Source organism: Cavia porcellus, unplaced genomic scaffold, assembly GCF_034190915.1.
Source record: "Cavia porcellus strain 051 isolate PalLab524CR breed Dunkin Hartley unplaced genomic scaffold, mCavPor4.1 scaffold_38, whole genome shotgun sequence".
NCBI lineage: Eukaryota > Metazoa > Chordata > Mammalia > Rodentia > Caviidae > Cavia > Cavia porcellus.
Window position 1 is genome coordinate 2,827,614 of NW_026947521.1, and position 20,727 is coordinate 2,848,340.

General features: G+C 38.3%; 1 protein-coding gene across 18 annotated transcripts in view; it reads right to left on the bottom strand.

Moving 5' to 3' along the window:
* The window catches only part of Vps13c (vacuolar protein sorting 13 homolog C), a 154,148-nt gene that overhangs the window by 47,688 nt on the left and 85,733 nt on the right, over positions 1 to 20,727 (bottom strand). For 17 of the 18 annotated variants that reach the window (XR_010045619.1, XM_063243388.1, XM_063243394.1 and 14 more), the window contains 13 exons: positions 20,372 to 20,488; positions 19,408 to 19,511; positions 18,866 to 19,033; positions 17,352 to 17,656; positions 16,231 to 16,378; positions 12,812 to 12,962; positions 10,692 to 10,804; positions 7,635 to 7,804; positions 6,176 to 6,423; positions 4,812 to 5,041; positions 3,966 to 4,058; positions 875 to 1,240; positions 395 to 481 (listed from right to left, as the gene is read on the bottom strand). Coding sequence is in view for 17 of the 18 variants with exons in the window: in XM_063243388.1 (XP_063099458.1) it covers positions 395 to 481; positions 875 to 1,240; positions 3,966 to 4,058; positions 4,812 to 5,041; positions 6,176 to 6,423; positions 7,635 to 7,804; positions 10,692 to 10,804; positions 12,812 to 12,962; positions 16,231 to 16,378; positions 17,352 to 17,656; positions 18,866 to 19,033; positions 19,408 to 19,511; positions 20,372 to 20,488 (2,300 nt within the window). In the remaining variant the exon portion in view is untranslated. The remainder of the gene's footprint in view (positions 1 to 394; positions 482 to 874; positions 1,241 to 3,965; positions 4,059 to 4,811; positions 5,042 to 6,175; positions 6,424 to 7,634; positions 7,805 to 10,691; positions 10,805 to 12,811; positions 12,963 to 16,230; positions 16,379 to 17,351; positions 17,657 to 18,865; positions 19,034 to 19,407; positions 19,512 to 20,371; positions 20,489 to 20,727) is intronic. The other variant, XM_063243390.1, reaches the window with a different exon arrangement.

Consider the following 20,727-nt stretch of genomic DNA (forward strand, 5'->3'; position numbering starts at 1 on the left):
AAACTGAGAAAAACTTTAATATTTATCCAAAACTAAGTTAATACAAGACAACATTTTAGTGAAAAGTATTTTTAAAATACAAATAGTGAGATAAAGGACATTAATAAACTTCTTCAGTGCCTGCTTAAAAGACAGGTGGTCTCATCTCTGCTTTGCAGTCTCCTACAGAATCACACTCACGTACTTTCCCGCAAACTCCATCACACATTCATGAGGATGAAAATTAAAATGATATATAATGTCTGAATATACACATAAAAACATTTTCTATCTTACGCATACAATAAAAGGGCTCCACAGGTTCTGGACTACATCTTGACAAGAACCAAATTAAAGAACATCAATGAACACGTGCAGTGCCACTCCATACAGAGATGCTTTACTGTGTCCTTACATCAAGCTTTAAGTTCCATTGTTTCTTCCCCTCTATTCGCTCGATCAATGGCTCCCACACAGCATGAATCTCATTGTAATAGTGAACCTGGCACAGAATTATAAAAGGTCAGTTTTCAACCTTAATTATGCAATTCTGGAACAAGCAGGAAAACAAGTAATACGATACAGTAATAGCCGTTCAAAACCACTTGCCTAAAGACACAAAAAAGTACCTAAAAAGAATGTATTTCCCTTTATCCCTTTATTTCTTGTCATAAATCATTTAGCACAAGACTTCTTGAAAACAGTTACCACATATACAGTTACACAGCCACAAACTGAATGTCAGCATATGTATCTATTCATATATATCATCTAATTCAATCATGCACAAACAAACTATAAGAGAACAAAACAAACAGGCAACAACAGAACCTGAGTCTTAACCCCACAGGGTTTTAGGCAGCTGCCCTTGGGGTACTCCACCATGTCTCCATACCTGCAGTGTCACATCAGCAGTAGCAGCCAACAGGGAAGTCCAATTCTTAATATTTCCTGAAAACTTGGACTCTGCCAATAGTAAAGGCACAGTTCGGTGCCCAAGGCCACATTCTAGAGTGACTTGGACCGATTCCACAGCAACAGCACAGTTTTCCTCTATCAGTGGATGATCCATCGCTCTGAAACTTTCTGTTGCTTCGGTTGCCATGTCAACACCAAGAAACCAAGAATTATAATCATCAATAGACTTGATATCCCAAAGACTTTCCATTTCCTTAGATGTGTCTCTCGATTCATCCTCTTTCGTCTTTGGAGACATGGCAGCCATTATTGTCATCACAGTATTCAGAATGATGGGTGAAATCTTTCAGAAGCAAAGCAGAGAAAAAATCTTGAAAAAATTCTTTCCCAGATGAGAATTGAAACACACATGTTAAAGCCTTTAAAAAGTAACAAGTTAAAATTTACCTGGTTATTCAGCTCCTAGCTAATGAAAATATGGATTAAGGCGTGTGTCTCTGTGTAACGCCACGTCCTGCTCACAGAACCTGAAGCAATTAATGCTGCGCAGCAAGAGTCAAAACTAACCACCAAGCTGAACTCACAGCATGGCATCAACCAAAAGCGCAGAACTCCAACCAGCTATGTTCACTACGTCAAGACACCTGAACTGAACAGAGAGGCATAGCAGTATCTCCCTCTGTCTTATAGAAAGGAGAAGGCTGAAATCACTCATGGATCCCACTTGGCTCAACCAAGATCCCTGAACTTTGCTTCTGATATCTCTGGGTAGAGCCTCTGCTCACTTTCTCATTCCTGCACTGCGCTTTAGTTCTGACACTGAGGACATCTTTGTCTTATTTGTTTTTCAATGTCTTAATTTAGTCTTGTGGTGCTGGGGACCAAGCTCCAGGTCAAGCCACGTGCAAGGCAAGCACTCTACCTGAGCTACCGCTAGTGGCCAAGTGCTGAAGGTATTTTTTGTATCCAGTCAGCACTCTGTCCTCCTATCCTTCAAACTGTCACCAGCAGAGTTTCTTTAACCCTGACTCCATGCATATCACTCCTATGCTTAAAATCTTCACTGAGCTCCGTAACTTTCAGAATGAAATTCAAACCCTCTTTGGCTTGGTGCACAGCACTCTTTGTGAGCTAGTTCCTAGCCTATCTGCTAGCAAGGGTTCTATAAAGTTTGAGAAATACTCAGTTAAATAATTTAAAAGGATTCCTTTACTGTTAACTTCTCACAACCCTTTCTTCACTAACACACTAAACACATACAACTGCTTCATCACAAAGAAGATCTGATGTACACCACATTCCTGACCTACTTGCCTGCCAACCGACTGCTTTCTTTCTCCTTGTCTTATTAATGTTATCTGTAACTAACATCCCAGTCCTATAACTCAAACACACCGCTGAATGCAGCCATGGGGACGATCCTTCTAAGTTCTTCAAAAACATTCTCCAACCTTTGCCTCTGTGCAGACAGCAAATTCAGTCTGGAAAACCTTCCCCTTCCTCTCCATCTATCTAACTTACACCAACTTGCAGTCCTTAGTCCAAGATGTGTCCCTTTCAGACAACTTTTCTTGATATCCTACTCTGAACCGCAGCCCCCTTGTTCATGCTGCCAGCAGCTTCTGTGCACGCCTCTAGCATTCGAAGTTACAATCACCGATCTACTGCTCTTCCCCTGGTCATTAAGTTTGTTGAAAGCAGAGACCATGTACTGCCAATGTCATACACAGGGTGTGTTTTTAAGTATAGAAGGAGATCAAAAAGGATTTATACAAAGAAAAGAAGTCTCCATAACACTTACCCTAATGTCTTAGAGCAAACACAAGCAAATGCATTTTTATTATGCTACATCTTAAAAAAAAAAAAAAGTAAATTCATGAGAAAAACACAATCTAAGCCTTTCTAGTGTTTTTGTTTGTTGCGTGCTTGCTTTTTTTTTTTTTTTTTTTTGTCTTTCTCATTTTTATCAGTACCAGGGATTGAACTCACGACTGCCTGCTTGCAAGGCAGGAGCTTATGCCACTGAGCTAAATCCCCAGCCCCACGTGCTTGCTTTTTTCAAAACAGGATCTTGCTTAGTTCAAGCTGCATTTGAATTCACTATGTACTCCAAGCTGGTCTCAAACTCATGGCACTTTTCTTGCTTCAGGCTCCTGAGTGCTGGGATTGCAGGCATGTGCCACCACATGCTTGCAAGGCAGGAGCTTATGCCACTGAGCTAAATTCCCAGCCCCACGTGCTTGCTTTTTTCAAAACAGGATCTTGCTTAGTTCAAGCTGCATTTGAATTCACTATGTACTCCAAGCTGGTCTCAAACTCATGGCACTTTTCTTGCTTCAGGCTCCTGAGTGCTGGGATTGCAGGCATGTGCCACCACACCTGGTTTTACCCAGTACTGTTTTAAACTGAAAAAAACCTGCGTTGTTATTTAAAATGGTTCAAATGATATTAGTTTAAGTATTAATCCAATCATACTGGTCTCTGACCTACAAAAGTAAAGCTAGTATCATTTATGCATCACTAGAATTAACTGTCTCATCTTTGCATCTTTCAAAAGAGAGCAAACTAGATTTGAGAAAGTATCATGTGCTCCCTATTTATAATGGGGAATGAAGTCCTACTGAAAGAATTTTGAATGACACTGGAAAATAGATTGTTCTTTAGTATTTTAAATGTAAAAGATCTTTTAAAAAGCAAACCCCAGTGATTTCCAGCATACATCTGTCACCACAAATATAAGCTAAGTATCTAATCACATACTTATCAGGCCAAATCAAACTATACATTAATAAAAGCCTAAAAATAATGTCTCCATCCTTTCTTCGTTTCTCTATCTCTTCTCTCCCCTCTGACACATACACCACACACAAATGCAAATAAAACAGAGAAAACTACTCCTGCCATGTATAGGTATTAAAAAAGTAGTCTCTTAAAGAAAACAGAATAAGCACTTAAAATGTATTTTAACCCAGAGGCAATCTGATTACCAAATATGTGACTTACAGCAATGCTGAGACCAAAGACACTATTTCAAGAATTTACACACAAAGAATCTGTCAGGCACCAACCTTAATTATAAATTCTTTAACCATAATATTGATATTCTGTTTTCCCGAGGCCCAGGTACATTTTTCCATAGATAAAGAGCATGGCTGCAAGACCTAGACAAGTAAATGAAAAGTCACATTTTCATTAATATTTACATAACATGCACTTACACAAACCATCTCTCACTCCACTGAGATTCTGAACTATAAACTACTATTAAAAATTACATTAGCTAAGACACTCTTGTGAAGGTTCTTCTGAATTACGACAAGTCTATGTATATTGTTAAAGGATTTCAATCAGTTCTGATGAAGTTCTTCATTCCAAATGCTGATGTAAAGACACACATTTACTATCAGAAGTTTAAAGTGTTTCTTTTTCCAAACATATTTTTTCAGTGACGCACTCTGTAAAATATAGTTATGAGGTATCTACAAAATGAGCTGATGACTAGAGCAGGGGTTAGGGTAAATGACCAGTTTCCAGATGATTATCCAGTTAGTCCCGAGGAACACAGAAGTCCTTTGTCATGTGACTCCACCTGAGTTTTTTTTAATCTGAGCTTAAATATTTATTTTTCTCTCATTCGATATACTTAGTGAACAAAAGAAATAGCTGAAAAACACTGATCTGAACTAAAATTCAACAGAAGATCATGAAAAGAGGACTAGTCTGGAGGCAGCCCCTAGTTATTTCCCTAGCAGCCACAACTGGCCAGGTAACATTGGCAGAACTTGACCTCTCTGCCTGCAAACCAGAGGTTGTACTAAATAATCACTTAAATCCTGGACAGCACTCAGGCTCTGAGATTCTCGGACTCAGCTATTTCTGTCATTCTTCAGTTGAGGGCCCAAGGCAGTGCTTACTGTGGTGATGGTTTGCCCCCTCTTCTCTCTGAGGAAAGGACAAGCGAGCACTCTCAGGTCTTTGATGGATGCCTCCGTCACCTGCTCCAGCCCAGATGCGGACACACAGAGCTTACACTGGAAGGAGGCCGACAGCGCAGGAGCGTCCGCCCTGCTCAGGCTGGCCACAAACACCACTTCCGGGTCTATGATCTTGGCCTTCAAGGTCATGTTTCGTCTTGCAGAATCATCTGGAGAAACAAAAACGGGGACCAGAAAATTTTTAAAGTAAATCTTCCTATGGCTACAATATTATCAACAGGCTGTTAAACTGTTCTCAGTATTTTTCCTATAATGGGTATAGTGAAAGCACTAATTTTGAGTTGGTTAATTAATACTAATAATGAAACGATTATTTAATAAGTGGTAATTATGCAAAAAGATGCAATCCAAAACCTGCCCAAAACAGATCATTCCCATTTTGATCTTTGATATTTTGGGGAACAAAGCTGTTTGGAAGTTCTTCTGGTCAGAGTCAAGGCAGGCACTTGTATACACACATGAGAATGTGTGATTCTATGACACAGGGGCCAAGAGGAGGAAAACAGAGAGAGAAATAACAGGAAGAAAAAGAGACATCCTGATAAAGATGTTAAACTATTCTTATTTTTTACTTTGGCTTTACCCCAAGGATCAGAGTCAAGAGTCATATTATCTATACTATAAATATGTTCAAAATATAAATGAATGCAGAGATATCAGTATGATTACTATTTAACAAACATTTAAAGTAAATGGAAAAATAACATTCTGATCTTGCCAGTGTTAGTTTCCAACTTACTGGCTTAGGCATTGCAGAGAAAACACCTGACCTTAAGTAATAATAATTTAACAAGAAAATCACCGATTGGTATAAAGGTGATGGGATATAAAATACAGGGCAGGGTTCAATGTGGATTCAGCATATTCCCAGGAAAGAGTTAAAGGTGACATCTAAGGGAACCCTGCTAGCTCCTGCAACAGCCTCACCTTCTTCTATCTTTTCAACTGTTCCTCAACATGATACAGTTCTTCAAAGTATTTTCCTGGACTAAATGACCCACCTATAAAATAGCCCTCCAACCACTTACCCCAATTAACTTCCTTTCCAGATGAGTAAAGAATGTGAGTGACATGACAAGTCCCAGAGCAGAGTCCCTGCCCCTAATATGCTTCTACTATATACTTCTCACTTAAAAACATTTACTAAGATATTTCTGTAAAGTATGTTTAAACCTAAAAGCCTAATTTTATTTTCTCAAACCCAATATGTCTCTTTCTTGCTTTTGTAATTTGTGTTAAAATATACAACAAGCTGTCATCTAAGACAGATACAGTCTGCTAACCTTTTTCTGTCTTGACTTTCCCCATGGTAATGTGTCTTGATGGCATTTGTATTTCCTTCGCCGTATTTTCTGGGCTCTGAGGCACAGCTTTGATGAAGAAATCTGCCACAGTCATCAAAAACTCCACGCTGGCACACACATACAGCTTGTCAAGAACAGCATCAATTAGACTTGTGTTTTTGTCTTGTTTGTAATGAATATCAATCATAGAACTGCTGCTATCTTGGTCATTCTTTCTGTCAATCATTCTGAAAAAAATACACACATATCACTCATTATTTTATCTCCCACTAAAAATAAAAATTATGAAAGTTTTCCTATGTATTTTAAGAATTCTTTCATCAATTAGTTTTTATCTGAACATAAAATAGGACAGTGTTAACTGGATATAATAAACCAACTAGTAACCAAAACATGTTTCCCCATTTCCCAAACAAGGTGCATGGGATTAAGCAATTATATTTTATAATCACAATTTAATACTAAAGAAATATGATTACTAGAAATGACTTGAGCAAATATCAAAATGTACAAACGCAGTCCCAATATTTCACTAAATAAAAGAATTCATCTTCCTAAAAGAATTTATCTGCAAAAATCATCCTCTACATTTGAATTCCAAAGGTATTTCATGCAACTCAAATCAGCACACGTTTATCAAGGGTCTGCAATGACAGTTCCTATGCAGCTCCACATGTATTGTAAAGACCAGGCTACCTAACAGGTTTCGACATTTATCACCCCATCTAGAGAGCTGCGGACAGTTCCCTCGACGTAAAATTCCCATAGGAGAAAAACTGCTGCATGGCCACGCTACTCATTTATTTCTCCAGGAAATACGGGGTTTAGCACTATCCAATACGTACTCAATAGAATACAAGAGTAAGTAGCAACACAGCTTTTCTCCAAAGAAAACCAGTAAGTAAAAAATAGTACATGTCTCATTATTTCAAAAAGGAATAAAAAATTATTAGGCTACTGAAGTTACACGTTTCTAACTTCACAGTAGGCTGATTCTGTCAAAAATGTGTTGATAATGTGATTATGCTTGGGATTCTACTTCTATTAAAAGTGACAGAAATTTTGTAGAAGTGTTTTAAAAGACAGACAAAATAAGACAAAGGAAAAAGTCATAACTTTAAGGATTTTTAAAACATGATTCTGGTGAATGGAGATAATTTGAAAAAAATATATCACCACATATTTAACTACTAAAACTCACACTGTGGTAGTTCCATTTTTAAGACAGTACTCCAATTTATTAATAAACTTTCATTTAATATAACCATCCCAGCAGCTGAATCCGATATTAGCATTACTTCTTGATGCAATTCAGATTAAAGGTCTGACCAAAAAGACACAAATATTTTTTGAAGAACCCAAGCACAGCAAAGCCTGCAGTGATGCCAGGTTCAGGGTTAGCCGTGAGCGGCATCCAGCACCCTGCGAACTGACAGACCTGGACGTGGCTCTCTCGATGCCTTCTCTGAGATCATCAAGGGTGCATGTCTTCAGCTTAAGGCTGACATTCACTGAGCCATCCTTGAACATCTTCCCTGCAGAGGCCATCAGGTACAGTCTGAGCTCACCAAGACGAAAACTATCATTATGAAATGCAAGTTTGGACTCCTGCGGTACATTTTTCAAACAAAAGAATCAATTAGCTTTAAAAATTATGTAATATTATTAAACATATTTAACCCAGAGCTAAAACACAAATCAATCTCATAAATTTTCAAAGCACAGGTGGGAAAACACATAAACGGAACAGTTAAGCATTGTCTATGAGTACATACGTACATACAAATAAATGCGTATGTGTCCTGATCCTCAACAATGGTTAATATATTAAAAGTAACCTGATATAGTTTGAAGCAAGTGTGACTAATTAGCAAATAGTTTTATCAGATAATATGCAATTCAGCTAATAAACATTAATGAGATCTTCTGTAAACAACGGTGATAAGAACTAGGGACTTTATAAGAAAAAATAAGCCTTACTGTTGATCTCAGTGATTTTACACCTTAGTTGAAAGAATAAACTAGAAGTACATTAAAAAGAACAGTCCAACGAGATGCTACAAGTTGTAAATAACTACATACCTTGCGATATATATTAATTTTTATTAATATTTATTAGCATCCGAACTTCCACAAAGCACATAAAGTAGTTAGATAAAAAGTACAAACAGTAAAAACTCGGAGAGGTAAAATTAATTGCTGTAGGCTGCAGGTTAAGAACATAACTGTGTGGTGGAGAATGAGGAAGACCAAATAAAGGGAAAGATGTCCACACGGGGAAAGCGTGAGCATGTGAGGTACTCTCAGGGCACAGGGCACCTGCCCTCCTTCCCTGGAAATGAGACCTAGCCAAAAAATAATCAGCCTTGGAAACCAGAGATGAAAAATGCCAGCCCCAACAGCCTATCTGTCCCTTACCTGCCATCACTACACTCTTGCTGCTCTTTAAGGGGGGTAAAGTGAGGATATGTGGATTAGGATGACAATTTTGGTCTCCAGTTTTCAAGGTGTATTATCTTCCAGTTGGGTCTTACATGGGGGGAAAACTATAAGCTTGAACATTCTAGTTAAACAACATAGGCAATGAGGATAGAAGGACACATGGATGCCTTAGGGCTCAAATGATGATCTGCACTTTCAGTTCTAGAAATGGGGGCCTCAGTCTTCATTCCACCATAACGTAAGTCCACATACTCCAGGTAAGCCCAGATTTTACAAAGAACAGACCTGACCCAACTGATCAACCAACAACCCTATCAGCCACAGTGGCTCACTAGACACCATGGCTTTGTGAATAGCACCAATGACCTGCAGTCAGACACAGTGGTTAGAAGGCCACAATTCCTTTCATTCCAGGTAGGAGACTGCATGTAAGTAGGTTAAAATGACATTACTGCCAGTAAGCTTTGAATGCCTTCACCTTATGAAGAGAGAACTATTTTGCAACTTTTGTTCTTTAACTATTGACAGAAATGACCCGAGTCACAACTAGTAATCACAAGACACTACCTTTCCTAATATGGCTCCTGATGTAGACAACTTGGAGACCTATTTTTTCCTAAGGGGACACTCACACACTGTAAGACAGAACCCCTGTAAGGAGAACAGGAAGTTATAAGTGGCCACTGGAGATATACTTATGACACTTGGACATTGCACCAATGTCTAAGACAAATCAAACAAAGCCACTGCAGTACAAGTGTGAGCTGAGGAAGAGTCTTGCACAACAAGCAGCAGTGAAAACAGACAGGAAAGGACAATGTACACTGACAAGAAAAGCTTGACGGTACTCAGTGTCTAAAAGAATACAAAAAGTAAACAAGGAAAGAAGTAAAAGAAGAGATGAAAATTTGAAGGCTGAGGAACCAACAGATAGTAGTCCTTAGATGAAATCAAGGTTCTTTTAACTGCTCCTTTCCTGTAAGGACATTCTCTGATGGTTTCACGCAGACTGGACAGCAGAAATTAAGACAGCTCACTGCATAAATCATGGACACTAAACCAAAGTTCAACAGTAACAACGTACAAATAGTACACTGCTTTAATCTTAGAAAACAGTATGAAATCAGTATATGAAAATGCACATTAACAGATGTAATACCTAAAAATTCATAGATTTATGTAAATTACATATGCACAATAGGTATTAACATATGGCATAATTGATAGAATAAAAATATTATAGGACAGAATATAATAAAAAACACAGCCTTCAAAAACACCACTGAAACATTAGCGTCCACCATTACAGAATTAGACTTTGGTTCTTAAACTTATTAATAGTATTATTAATACAAATTCACTATATATAACATTCATTTTATAGAAACACAATCACTGTTTACATTCATAGACAATCATGAATTTCAGAATAATCGTCCAAAGCTCTAAAGCCATTAAATTATTCTTAAATAGGTATCTACACATATGTATTTAGCTATGTCATAAAATGGAACATATAATTAATTGCACATATAAAAATCCTCTATTAGTGCAGATCAAAACACACTTTGGTGTCCATGTTAGCTAGAAAGAACTGGTATACCTCGACCTACTGAGATTAAAAATAGAAATCCAGAGAAGACTGGCAGCAGAATCAGCACATGCACATGTGGCATAGGACAACCAACACTGGCAGATACCTTAACACTTCCTAATGAATACTTAAGTGACAAAACGCTAGTGTTTTCTTTTAATTTTAAAGAGAGTAAAACAGAACAGTAAAATGAAACAAAACAAAACAAAACAGTGATAGGACAGTAGGAAATCCAGTATTGTTACTATACTGCACATTGTTATCCCCTAATAGCTGTTCAGACTACCAGCCTGGGGCCGCTTCCCTACTTTAGCTATTGTTCTCTGAGCCCGAGTGGCATCCAGTTGCTTAAGGGGTTGGCAGAGAGGCGTGGGGATGGCTTCCTTGTCGGCAGGCAACTATTCTTAAAACAAATACCAAGAGCAACAATGCATCCCCACCAGACACTTTACTACATACCTGACTGATGTCACTGTTATAAAGGATAATGGACAGAGATTCAAAATGAAAGTCAAATTGGAGTGTGATGGTCTGGTCCACAGAAGGCTTTAAGTCTGTCAAATCTTCTTGTTCTGATGGTTTAAACATGAAAATTAAAATTATAAAGATTTTAAGTAAGCACATTATTTCATACATATTTTAAAAGCTGAGATAATAATTGGCTATACTAAATTTATGTTATTCCTTCCAGTACTCTTTAAATCATATTATGTGACAGTATATAAAAGCAGCAATGATTACCTTATATTTAGTACAGGGCAAAGTGGCAAAGGGGAGACTAAACAGTATTTCAAGGCAGTTTTAACAGTTCTTCAGTGTAAGATCACTTGTTATCATTTTTCATATCAAGGCATTTTCACCTGCCTGTTTCCAACCATCCTCAAGAGGTTACGAGACAGAAGGCACAGAAAGCCGGAACATGTGGGCCCAGGTTAGGCAGTAAAAGCTTTGCTGCAGAGCACAAGTCTTACTACCTTTAAATACCCACACTGCTCACCTCTGCCTTCAGAAAGTATAGGATATAACTCAGCGGTAGCATCAGAGCTCAAATATGATGGAAGCTGGGGGGAAACTTAGGAATTTTGAGATGAGAGAGACTTCAAAAAAAATTTAGTCTTTTTTCTCATCTTTAGACAGGACAGACAAAGCCTGCCTTCAGTTGCAAAGAGACTCAATGATTCTCTCAGAGACTGTTTCTCTCTATTGGTTACAGTATAGGAGCTTCTTATCTTACAAATTCTACAAAAGGAAGCGCTCCATAATTTTAACCAGGTAGGTTTCTCCAAACTGGAAAGTCTTTTTTTCTCCACTTTTCCTAAAAATAATTTACATTCCAATCTTCACCACCTTTGCAATCTTCACCTCTGTGGCTCGCATCTGAACTCAAATTTTCCCAAGTTCCACATGAACATCAGTGAGAATGGAAAACAAATCTGATCACAGGCGGATCTAACGAGATCATTAACCAAAAAGCATGCTTGTCATGTATGCTCTGTTCCTGTCTACACAGCTCCTGTCTGAGACACTCTGCTCCCCCAGCACTTTAGAAGGCAGTATAAAGCCAAATGAAGGAGAACGTGTTGGCCTCACTAAGCTATGCAACACAAATAACTAACTACTTAAACCAGAAACCTGTTCTGCAAAATGTTCCCATCATCTGTGGTATCCCTAATTCCAAAACATGTCAGTCCACCTATACAAGCAGTGTTAGTATGGTATTATTTCTTGGCAGTTTTACCAATTAAACTGATGATCTGAGAGCATTTGCAAGCACATACATAACCGCCCAGCACCATTTATTACAAAAGCAAAGGGTACTTCCTCTTTTCAGCATGGAAATAGTAACCTATTTGCATTCTAATAAAACATCTGGTGTTCATTCTAATGACTTCAAAAAACTGTATTTGATAGAATCTGTTTAAGAAAGTAAAAGAAACTTTTATTCTACAACAACTATCATTTTAAAATGGCTGAATTTAAAAGGTTTAGTGCTTTTTTTTTTTTTGTCTTTTTCCTTTTTATTGGGGATCGAACTCACGACTGCCTGCTTTCAAGGCAGGCGCTTATGCCGCTGAGCTAAACCCCCAGCCCGGTTCAGTGCTTTCTGAAAGTTCAGTTTAATAATATGAAACAGAGCTGAAGTTCATATGACTGTATCCTTCTCCACATCAGGTAAGTAAAGCTTCTTTCTCAGGGTTCAGTCACCCACGGGTGGTGACACCACACCAAGTCCCTTTTCTCTCCCAAGGACTTTGGGACCAGGCCACACTGCTTGCCTACTGACTTCCTCTCAGTGTGCACTGCCTGCAAATGATCCCAAGTTCAGTGCCTGGGGAATTCTGCAAATGCAGCTTTCACAAGTCAGGGCAAACACGGATCATGTGGCAAGAATGAGGCTCATCCTCTCGTCACAGATGATGGGCAGATCCCCTCCCCCTGAGAGTTTCCAGAGGCAGCTGCCACAGGCCCTCCCCAGTACACTGCCCAACAAGGAATGCAAAATTAAAGGGCACTCAGTATAAAGAGGGTACCGACAACAATGTTTCAGTCATCAAGCAAGCATCTTCATCTATTTCTACCTCTCAGGTAGTCTGGTCCACTTGGAATATCTTTCCTCACTCTCACAGCCTCCTGAGCAGACAGTGCAGGGCTTGGCTGTGGAGAAGCTTCCCCAAGATTTTCCAGCAAAATTTTCATTAGAACTGTTAGGTCATCTTCACTGAGAGCAACCTGGAAACAGGCAATAACTGTCAATATAAAGTAATAAAAAATCCAGAATATCATACATACATACATACATACATACATACATAATTAAATTTAACCAACTGTTTGCATTTTTTTAAAAATAAAGATGGGGTAAGATTGTAGCTCACTGACAGAGTGTTTAACCAGCACGTGCAACCCGTGTTCAATCCCCAGCACTGCAAAAATAAAAAGAGAGAGAAACAGAGATGGTGATGGACAGACTGGGAGTTGGGAGGAGGAGTGGAGAGAAGATTGCCACCTGTCCAGTGTGAGACACCTCTCCTGGGAGGCACCCTCTGCTCTGCCCATAGCCAGGCCCTGCCTCACCACCATGCTGCCTGGCCTCCGCCTAGCTGTCCCTTTCACAGGCCTGAACTCACTTCCAAGATCCCACCTTCTCATGCCCACTCCATCTCTCTTCCAGGCCCCATCTGCTCCTCCTCCTACGGTATTCACTCTGCTCCAACAAGTTCAACACCAGATGGTACAGTTTGATTTCTAGTCTCCAACAGAAAATAAGATTTTCTCCTGTTCTGTAGCTCTGTTCACACAGTACATATGCACCTGGACATACATAGACTATCTTAACATATCAAAAATAATACCTCTTACAATAACAACGAACATAACTACAAAATATTTTCTAAAACCAAAACACACACTAGGAAGGTAGCATCTTTTCATCTTTTAACTTTACAAAAGAGTATTTTATATTTATAAAAATACAAAACAGCAAGGCTTCGGACTTAAGTAGATCAGATTGCAGCACCCTAACACTTTCAAGCTGTGATGCTGGCAGGGTTTTCTTAGCTTTCTTATATCAAGTCTGTTAGTCTTAAAACAAGAATAGTAGTATCTTCCTTACACAGTGTTGCAGAACAACACACTTGCTACTGGCTATTAAAGTCTATTAAATCAGTACTTTCTTATTCTATCTTTTGTAAATTTCACTTCCAGACACCAGAATCGTAAAACTTTGTTTTCAGAACTTACACATGGTCTCACACCAACACGTACACATGCACAGTCAACTTCCGGATGCGACGGTAACCTGTGTCCCCTAAATTAGATCCCTTCAGCCTGCAACACTGCCTAGTACCCCTCCTCAATGAAAATAAGGAGATACTTTTGCACAAGGCAATGATCAGGGACTTCTTGTTTGTTTCAGCCCCAGTCCTTGGATAACAGGAATAACACCAATTCCTTAGAACTTCCTCAGTGTCCATTCCTATCTGGATACCAACCAAGTTATCACAGTAGCCCAAAGGGCAGCTGACCTCACCACCCTGTGTGCTTTGAACAAAAGAGCTATAGATCGCCTACTACACCGACCTTCAGGAAGGCTACACGATAATTCTGAAAGGTGGCCCAAAGTTCTTCAAGAACTGTCAAACAATATACTGAAAAGAATTTATTGGTGTCACTTGCCTGATATCTTTCTCAGCAGCACCCTTGACCCAGGAAATTACACGAACCGTGCCCAAAGCCTAAGTGATTCAACAGGCCTGACTCACTGACAGATCGGGTTGTGGAAATGTTTTCCAGTGTGGCTGCACTACTGAATTAACAAGAGCCCTTTGGGTAAAATAATGATCATACTTTGATGCTAACCTGCTGGATTTACTGCTTTTTTCCTTTTTCCTTTTGATATATTTCAAGCATAAAAGAAAAAGAAAATACTATAATCCTCCCATGTGCCTACCACCTGGCTTCATCAAATCTTAACAGTTACCACATTTCCTTCAGATCTTTTTCCCTTTACAGACATAGCTGAATCCTCCATGCAACTCTGTGAGAGCCCGTTCCCACATCCATGGAAAGACTCCATCCCGAGTACGACAATTATTTTCATGAATGCTTTCTAACATTTACCATTACTACATATCCTATAACTTATGCAACCCTTGCTTGTTAAAATATTTTCAAGTAACATAAAACTGTACTATCATTTTGCAATTAATTTTTTTCATTTTTATCTTTAAGATATGCTATAATTCTGGTTCATTTATTTTAGATGCTTTATAATTCCCAAATGTGACTAATTATAATTTTATCCACATTCTCCCATTGAAAGACATTTACATTTTACTTTTGCTTTCAGGAAATCTGTAACTCTACAATCTTTGAAAGGAAGAATCAAATATTGTCCTGGAATCTAATATCTTAGCAATAAGGAGAAATTGAGGCACAGAAGATATAGTCTGGAATACAGACTACCCTACAACTTCAGAGAAAAAACTCTGCAATATATAGTGCTCTGTGAACTGAAAGAAAGAACCCATGCTCTGGAGTATCAATCATTCAGCCACTCTTTCTCATTTAATACATCTACTTGTACTCACTGGGACATCTACTTAAAAACCTTCCATTTGCACAACAAGCTTCTACTTTAAATGCCTTCCTAAATGCTCCTCCAACCCCTTCTTATCACAGAACCAACCCTAGAATAACCACGGATACCAAAGCTACTGACATTATAGTTTGGTTGGCTTTTTACTCGTTCAATTTGCTTACTCTCTCCCCACTATCTTGACACGTGCTGTAGAGCTTCCCACTTCACACACGGGTACTTGAGAACCACAGGGCTAGTACACTCCCATAGCTCCTGTCCCCGGTCTCTCCTGCTCCCGGGAGCTGGCACAACACCTGCAAAGACTGCCTCTGAGACACTGCTTCACTGCTCTGCTACCAACACAAACCTCTGCCTACTCAAAGTGATACTCCAGGAGGCTTCCTACACCTGAAAATACTACTCCGTCACTGTACAAATATTGTGTCAATCGAAAAACTTTAATTTAAAAAGAAAATCACAACTAAAAAATCTCTGTGGTACGTGAACATCACTTTTCATTCTCTTACAATTTAAACGCACTAAAATTTTAATAGAATTTTCCAAAATTAAGAACAGTAGTTTCAGCAGACTCAACAGGTTTATCTTAGACCCCATCCCCTCTCCTGTGTGTGCATGTGTGCACACACACACGCATGTTGCTAGGTCAAGTGCTCCCCCACAGGGCTACATCTGCAGGCCCTCAACTGCACCAACTGGCCTGAAACCTGAGCCACTGTACCAGCTCTTTCAACGTTCTTGCTAGTTTTACCACACAGCTAATTAAAATGTAATAAAAGAGCAAGCGACAAGGGTGCTCTCACTTGATACAAAGCATCTCTTTTAATACACTAGAACTGCACTGTGATCCACCATGAAGGTCCACCTACAACGGCCATCTATCTCATGTGATCCGCATACCTGCATAGGTTTTAACTTTCCTTTTATCTCGATCCCGGGAATTTCCATGTACCAGGTTGCTGATAAGTTTCGTTGTATAGACAAAAGCATGTTTACTGGTTTTAAGATTTCAATGTCATCCTGTGGCAAGTCAGCTTGCAAGATAGTTCTGAGAGGAGAAACAAGATCATGCTTCCATATACGCTTTAAATTGACATTTAAAATGACAATATCCCACACTGTTTAAGAGTTTCCACAAGGCACCTTCCTAAATACATAAAAGCTACTATCAGAACTCTTTTAGAACATATTTCTTTCCATAAATCAGAGCAAATCAGAATAAAGCTTATATATAGTTATCAAAAACAAAGACATAACTTCCAAAAATTATCACTGTATCATTTGCTATCTTTCACAAAAACTATATGATACAGCAGCTAGTATCTCATATTTGTACTCTGTGAAAACAAAATAAATGAAGCAATCATATACTCAGTCCTCAATATGTTACTTCTCCAAATCCAAAGAGAAAAACACGTCAAATCTAAAGTGACTCACATGGCAATAAACATTTCTAACTTGCCTACAAACAGCCATTTGCACGAGGAAATAAGAACTCTGGCCACTAAACAGAGTCAACACCTTCCCATCTGGATTCAAAAATCCTTTAAGCACCACACTACAAATACTAAATCTTACTACAAATTTAGGAAGAACTAGCTATGAGCAAATGAAATGAAGATGTATTTCTGAGCAAGTACATACATTCTGTAGCATTCTCCATAAATTTTTTTTCTTTGTTCCTTGAGATAGGCTCTTGCTATAATACACAGCATAGTTTGGAACTTGTGAGCTCAAGTGATCCTCCTGCTTCAAGTACTACAGGCATGAACCACTAATCCCAGCTAGTAAGCTGATATCTTTTAACATGTAAGTTTTCACAGAATGGAAAACAACATTCTAAACTTGGTACTACAAAATACCACCATTATAAAGCACACCATTATACTGACAATTAGTCAAAAAATGATTATGGTTTCATAATTAAACAATGAGAGTAAAATATCACTATTTTAATTCTAGGAAAACTATGTAAAAATCTTCTTTCTAGCAAATTATGACAGTTACACACATAATTTTACCTGGACAGCTTCAATTGAGTGAGTTGGACCTTCATTTTATCAATGACTGGAGGGAGAGGGTAACGTTCTGCAGGAAGCAAGCTAAAGCTGTTTTCCACGCTGATTAAGCCGAGATCTGCCACCACAGCGTTAGACGACACTGAAGACTGAGGGATAATAATAACCGGTGCTTTCAGGTCCACATCCATCGCAAGGCGGAAGCTCTTCTGGGCCAAGTCCCTCACACTAGAAGCAGCTCTCTCTGCAGCCTGCATGGTAGCCGTGCTCAAAGCTTCCTTGGCAGCTTGGAAGTTGTTGAGGAAATTCTGTTGGAAGAGAATGATAGTTAAAAGACTTCCCCCCAAAAGATGTTTGTTCTCCAAAGGAAAACACTTTCAAAAGTACGTGCTGCAAAATGAACAACTAAATAAGCATAATAAAAGAGATTATTTATGATTGTGTACGTGGAGAAGAGTAAAGTCTAGGAAGATATACCCTGCGCTATTAACAACAGCTACCTCCAGGGAGTAAAGATTCTTAACTTTCATTTATATTTTTTATTCTTTTTTTATTTCTATTTTTAACCATTAATTTTATGATGAAGTTCTGATATGATTCTTTTTAAAATGTTTCTTAGTAACTATGCCACATGCAAGGAAAGGAATGGAGGACAGCACTTTATCTCCCCAACAGTAAGTTCTATTCTGTACCTCTAGGTCGCAGTAAATACAGTCTACTTTTAAAAATGAGGGTTCAGGAAGCTTATTACTGAGTTTGTTTCTAATGTACTGCATATGGATGGACACAAATGGTTAACTACCTACAATTCTGCAATCATGACTAAGAATCAAAACTTCTTTATTTAGGTAGGATGCATTTTCATCTCCACGCAACCAGAAAGATTCTTCCCAGCAAAGAAACAGTTGCTCTTACAACTCATGTTCTTAATATCCACCATTTGTCATAAACTTAATCTCTTCCTCTTCTCCCGAAATAACTCACTTTCTACACAAGTGAACATGACAGTTCAGAGAGAAATTCATGAAAGATAAGCTCTGGTTAGCAACCCTGCTAAAAGCAGTAAGCAGACTTAAAACTTTTCAGCATAGGCTACTTCCATGACCGATAAAAACAAAAGAATTCTATGGTCTTAGTGATCACAAATATAAGCAAAAGCTGTAAATTCTAATATTAGTTCTTCAGATACTTGCCAAACTTCCTTTAAAAGTTTTTTTAGCTAAACATCTCTACAAGCATTCCCATAAACAAGTATTACTAAAAAGTCCTAAATTAAAAAGTACCTGTAAAATACACACCTAAAAAAATGCTGGAGAAACATAGCTTGTACACTTACCAATGAGTTTTAAAATTCACTTAGTTAACCATCATCTAAAGATCTTTGACTGCAGTAATCTGGCTGGTGTTTGGGTGTTTAACACAGCCCACTGTGAAGACCTGGACTCCCTGGGTTCAGGAGTACAGGCAATTATTTAGGCCCCAATGAGAAATAAACACATACTGAAACATACACTTACCAACAGAGACATGAAGAATTTATGAACGTAAACGATCTGAATACAACCCACTTTGAGACTAAGTCTGCCATCTACTTTAGACACGTCGGCATAGGCTTCTCCTTCTGTGGCGTCTGGATACAGAGTCATCTGGAACCGGAAGACTTCCTCTCCCAAGATGGAGACAGCCTGAAAGGGTGAGATCATTGGCTTAGCACCGGAGAGTTGCAGGCCCTTCTCTGTATCACAAAGTTCCTCATTAGAGAAAGTGACCCCCGATTCAGCCTTAAACATTATTAGTTAACCCAACTTATTTGACAATAACTTTTTTCGTATCGTTATAAAAAACCCTTTACTACAGGCAGTATCAGTCCATCATTGCACTTTCAGAAGTAATCAGAAGGCCTAGTGTGCACATGACAGGAAAGCAGGTGGTCACCATCTATATCCCCACCCTTAGAGAAGGCCTCATGTGACAGACTAGTAAATGCATTGGACAACAACAAAAAAGCATCTCAAATACAAAACACAGAAGACATTTCAGTTGAGAAATCAATTTTTACCTTTTTGTGAATGGACTTCAAATCAACATTTGTTACTATGATATTCTGAAGTCTGGCAAACATATCAGTCTGTTTTGGCTTCACAGAAACAGAGGCGTCCATTCCTAGGGAAGACAAGACTTTCACAAAGGATTCATTCAATCCAGATGAGTCAAGTGAGCAGTGCTGTGTTCAGTAACATACTACTAACATACAGAGTCAACACAAGCTATTATTAGACATACTGGTATTGTTATACCAGTATTCACGTATGAGGTATGTAAGACAGGTTACACCTTTAAGTACTTCATGCATCTTACATAAAAGTTGTGAGTTTAAAACCAAATAAACAAAACACCTAGCCAGACCTGGAGGTGGACGCCTATAATCCCAGTACTCCAGAAAGCTGAGTCAGGAGGATCCCAAATTCAAGCCCAGCCAGGGCAACTGAGCAACTTCAGAAGAAATTAAGTTCTCCTGGCTCAAAATTACAAAACGTTTAAAAACTAGAGTGAGAGTATATAGCTCAGTGGAAAGCCTCTGGATTCAATCCCACAAAGGAAAGACAGGAAAGAAGGAAAAGAAGAGGAGAGGAGGAAGGGTAATGTGTTGCTTCATTCTTCTTTCAAACCGACAACATCAAAAGGTCACAAAGTGTCTTTCAGAAACTCCTTTGCCTATGCTACATACGGGGAAAAGGCAAAATAAATAAACTATTTTTTAAAAATTCTGTGATGTCTCAATTATCAGATTATTCTAAAAATACAAGTACAGAAACAAATTAAGGCCTCAGATATAATCTGAAATTTTTAAAATACACATGGAATGTCTCAAGTCAGAAAAGAATTATAACAAATTTACTACAAACATCTCCAAATATACCTTTAACCTTCAGTGTAAGAAAACAATGTTTGAACTCATAAGAAATTCACCCCTACAAGCTCACTTTTGCTGGATGTTTATATAACAAAATAGAATTACTCACCATGTATTTTAACATCAGCTATAGAACACTTCTGATCACAGACAACAACATTAATAGCATCTAATTCAGCTGTAACCTTTAAATCGAACATATCCTCTTTAGAAATGGTGCCAGATACTAAAAAGTAATAGAAAATTTGTGATTGGCAAAGTGTAAAGATGATAGAACACACAAAATAATCTCAAATTCAATAAAATAAAATTGTACTAGGAGGAGCCAAAAAGCTCTCCATTAAGATAAAATGTGACTTTGAGTCAATTTTCAAAAACCAACCCAAAATAGCAGTTTCCCTTCAAATTAAGAGTAAACACAACTACTGTTAACATCCTGATTGTGTTATTCATGACACGAAAATT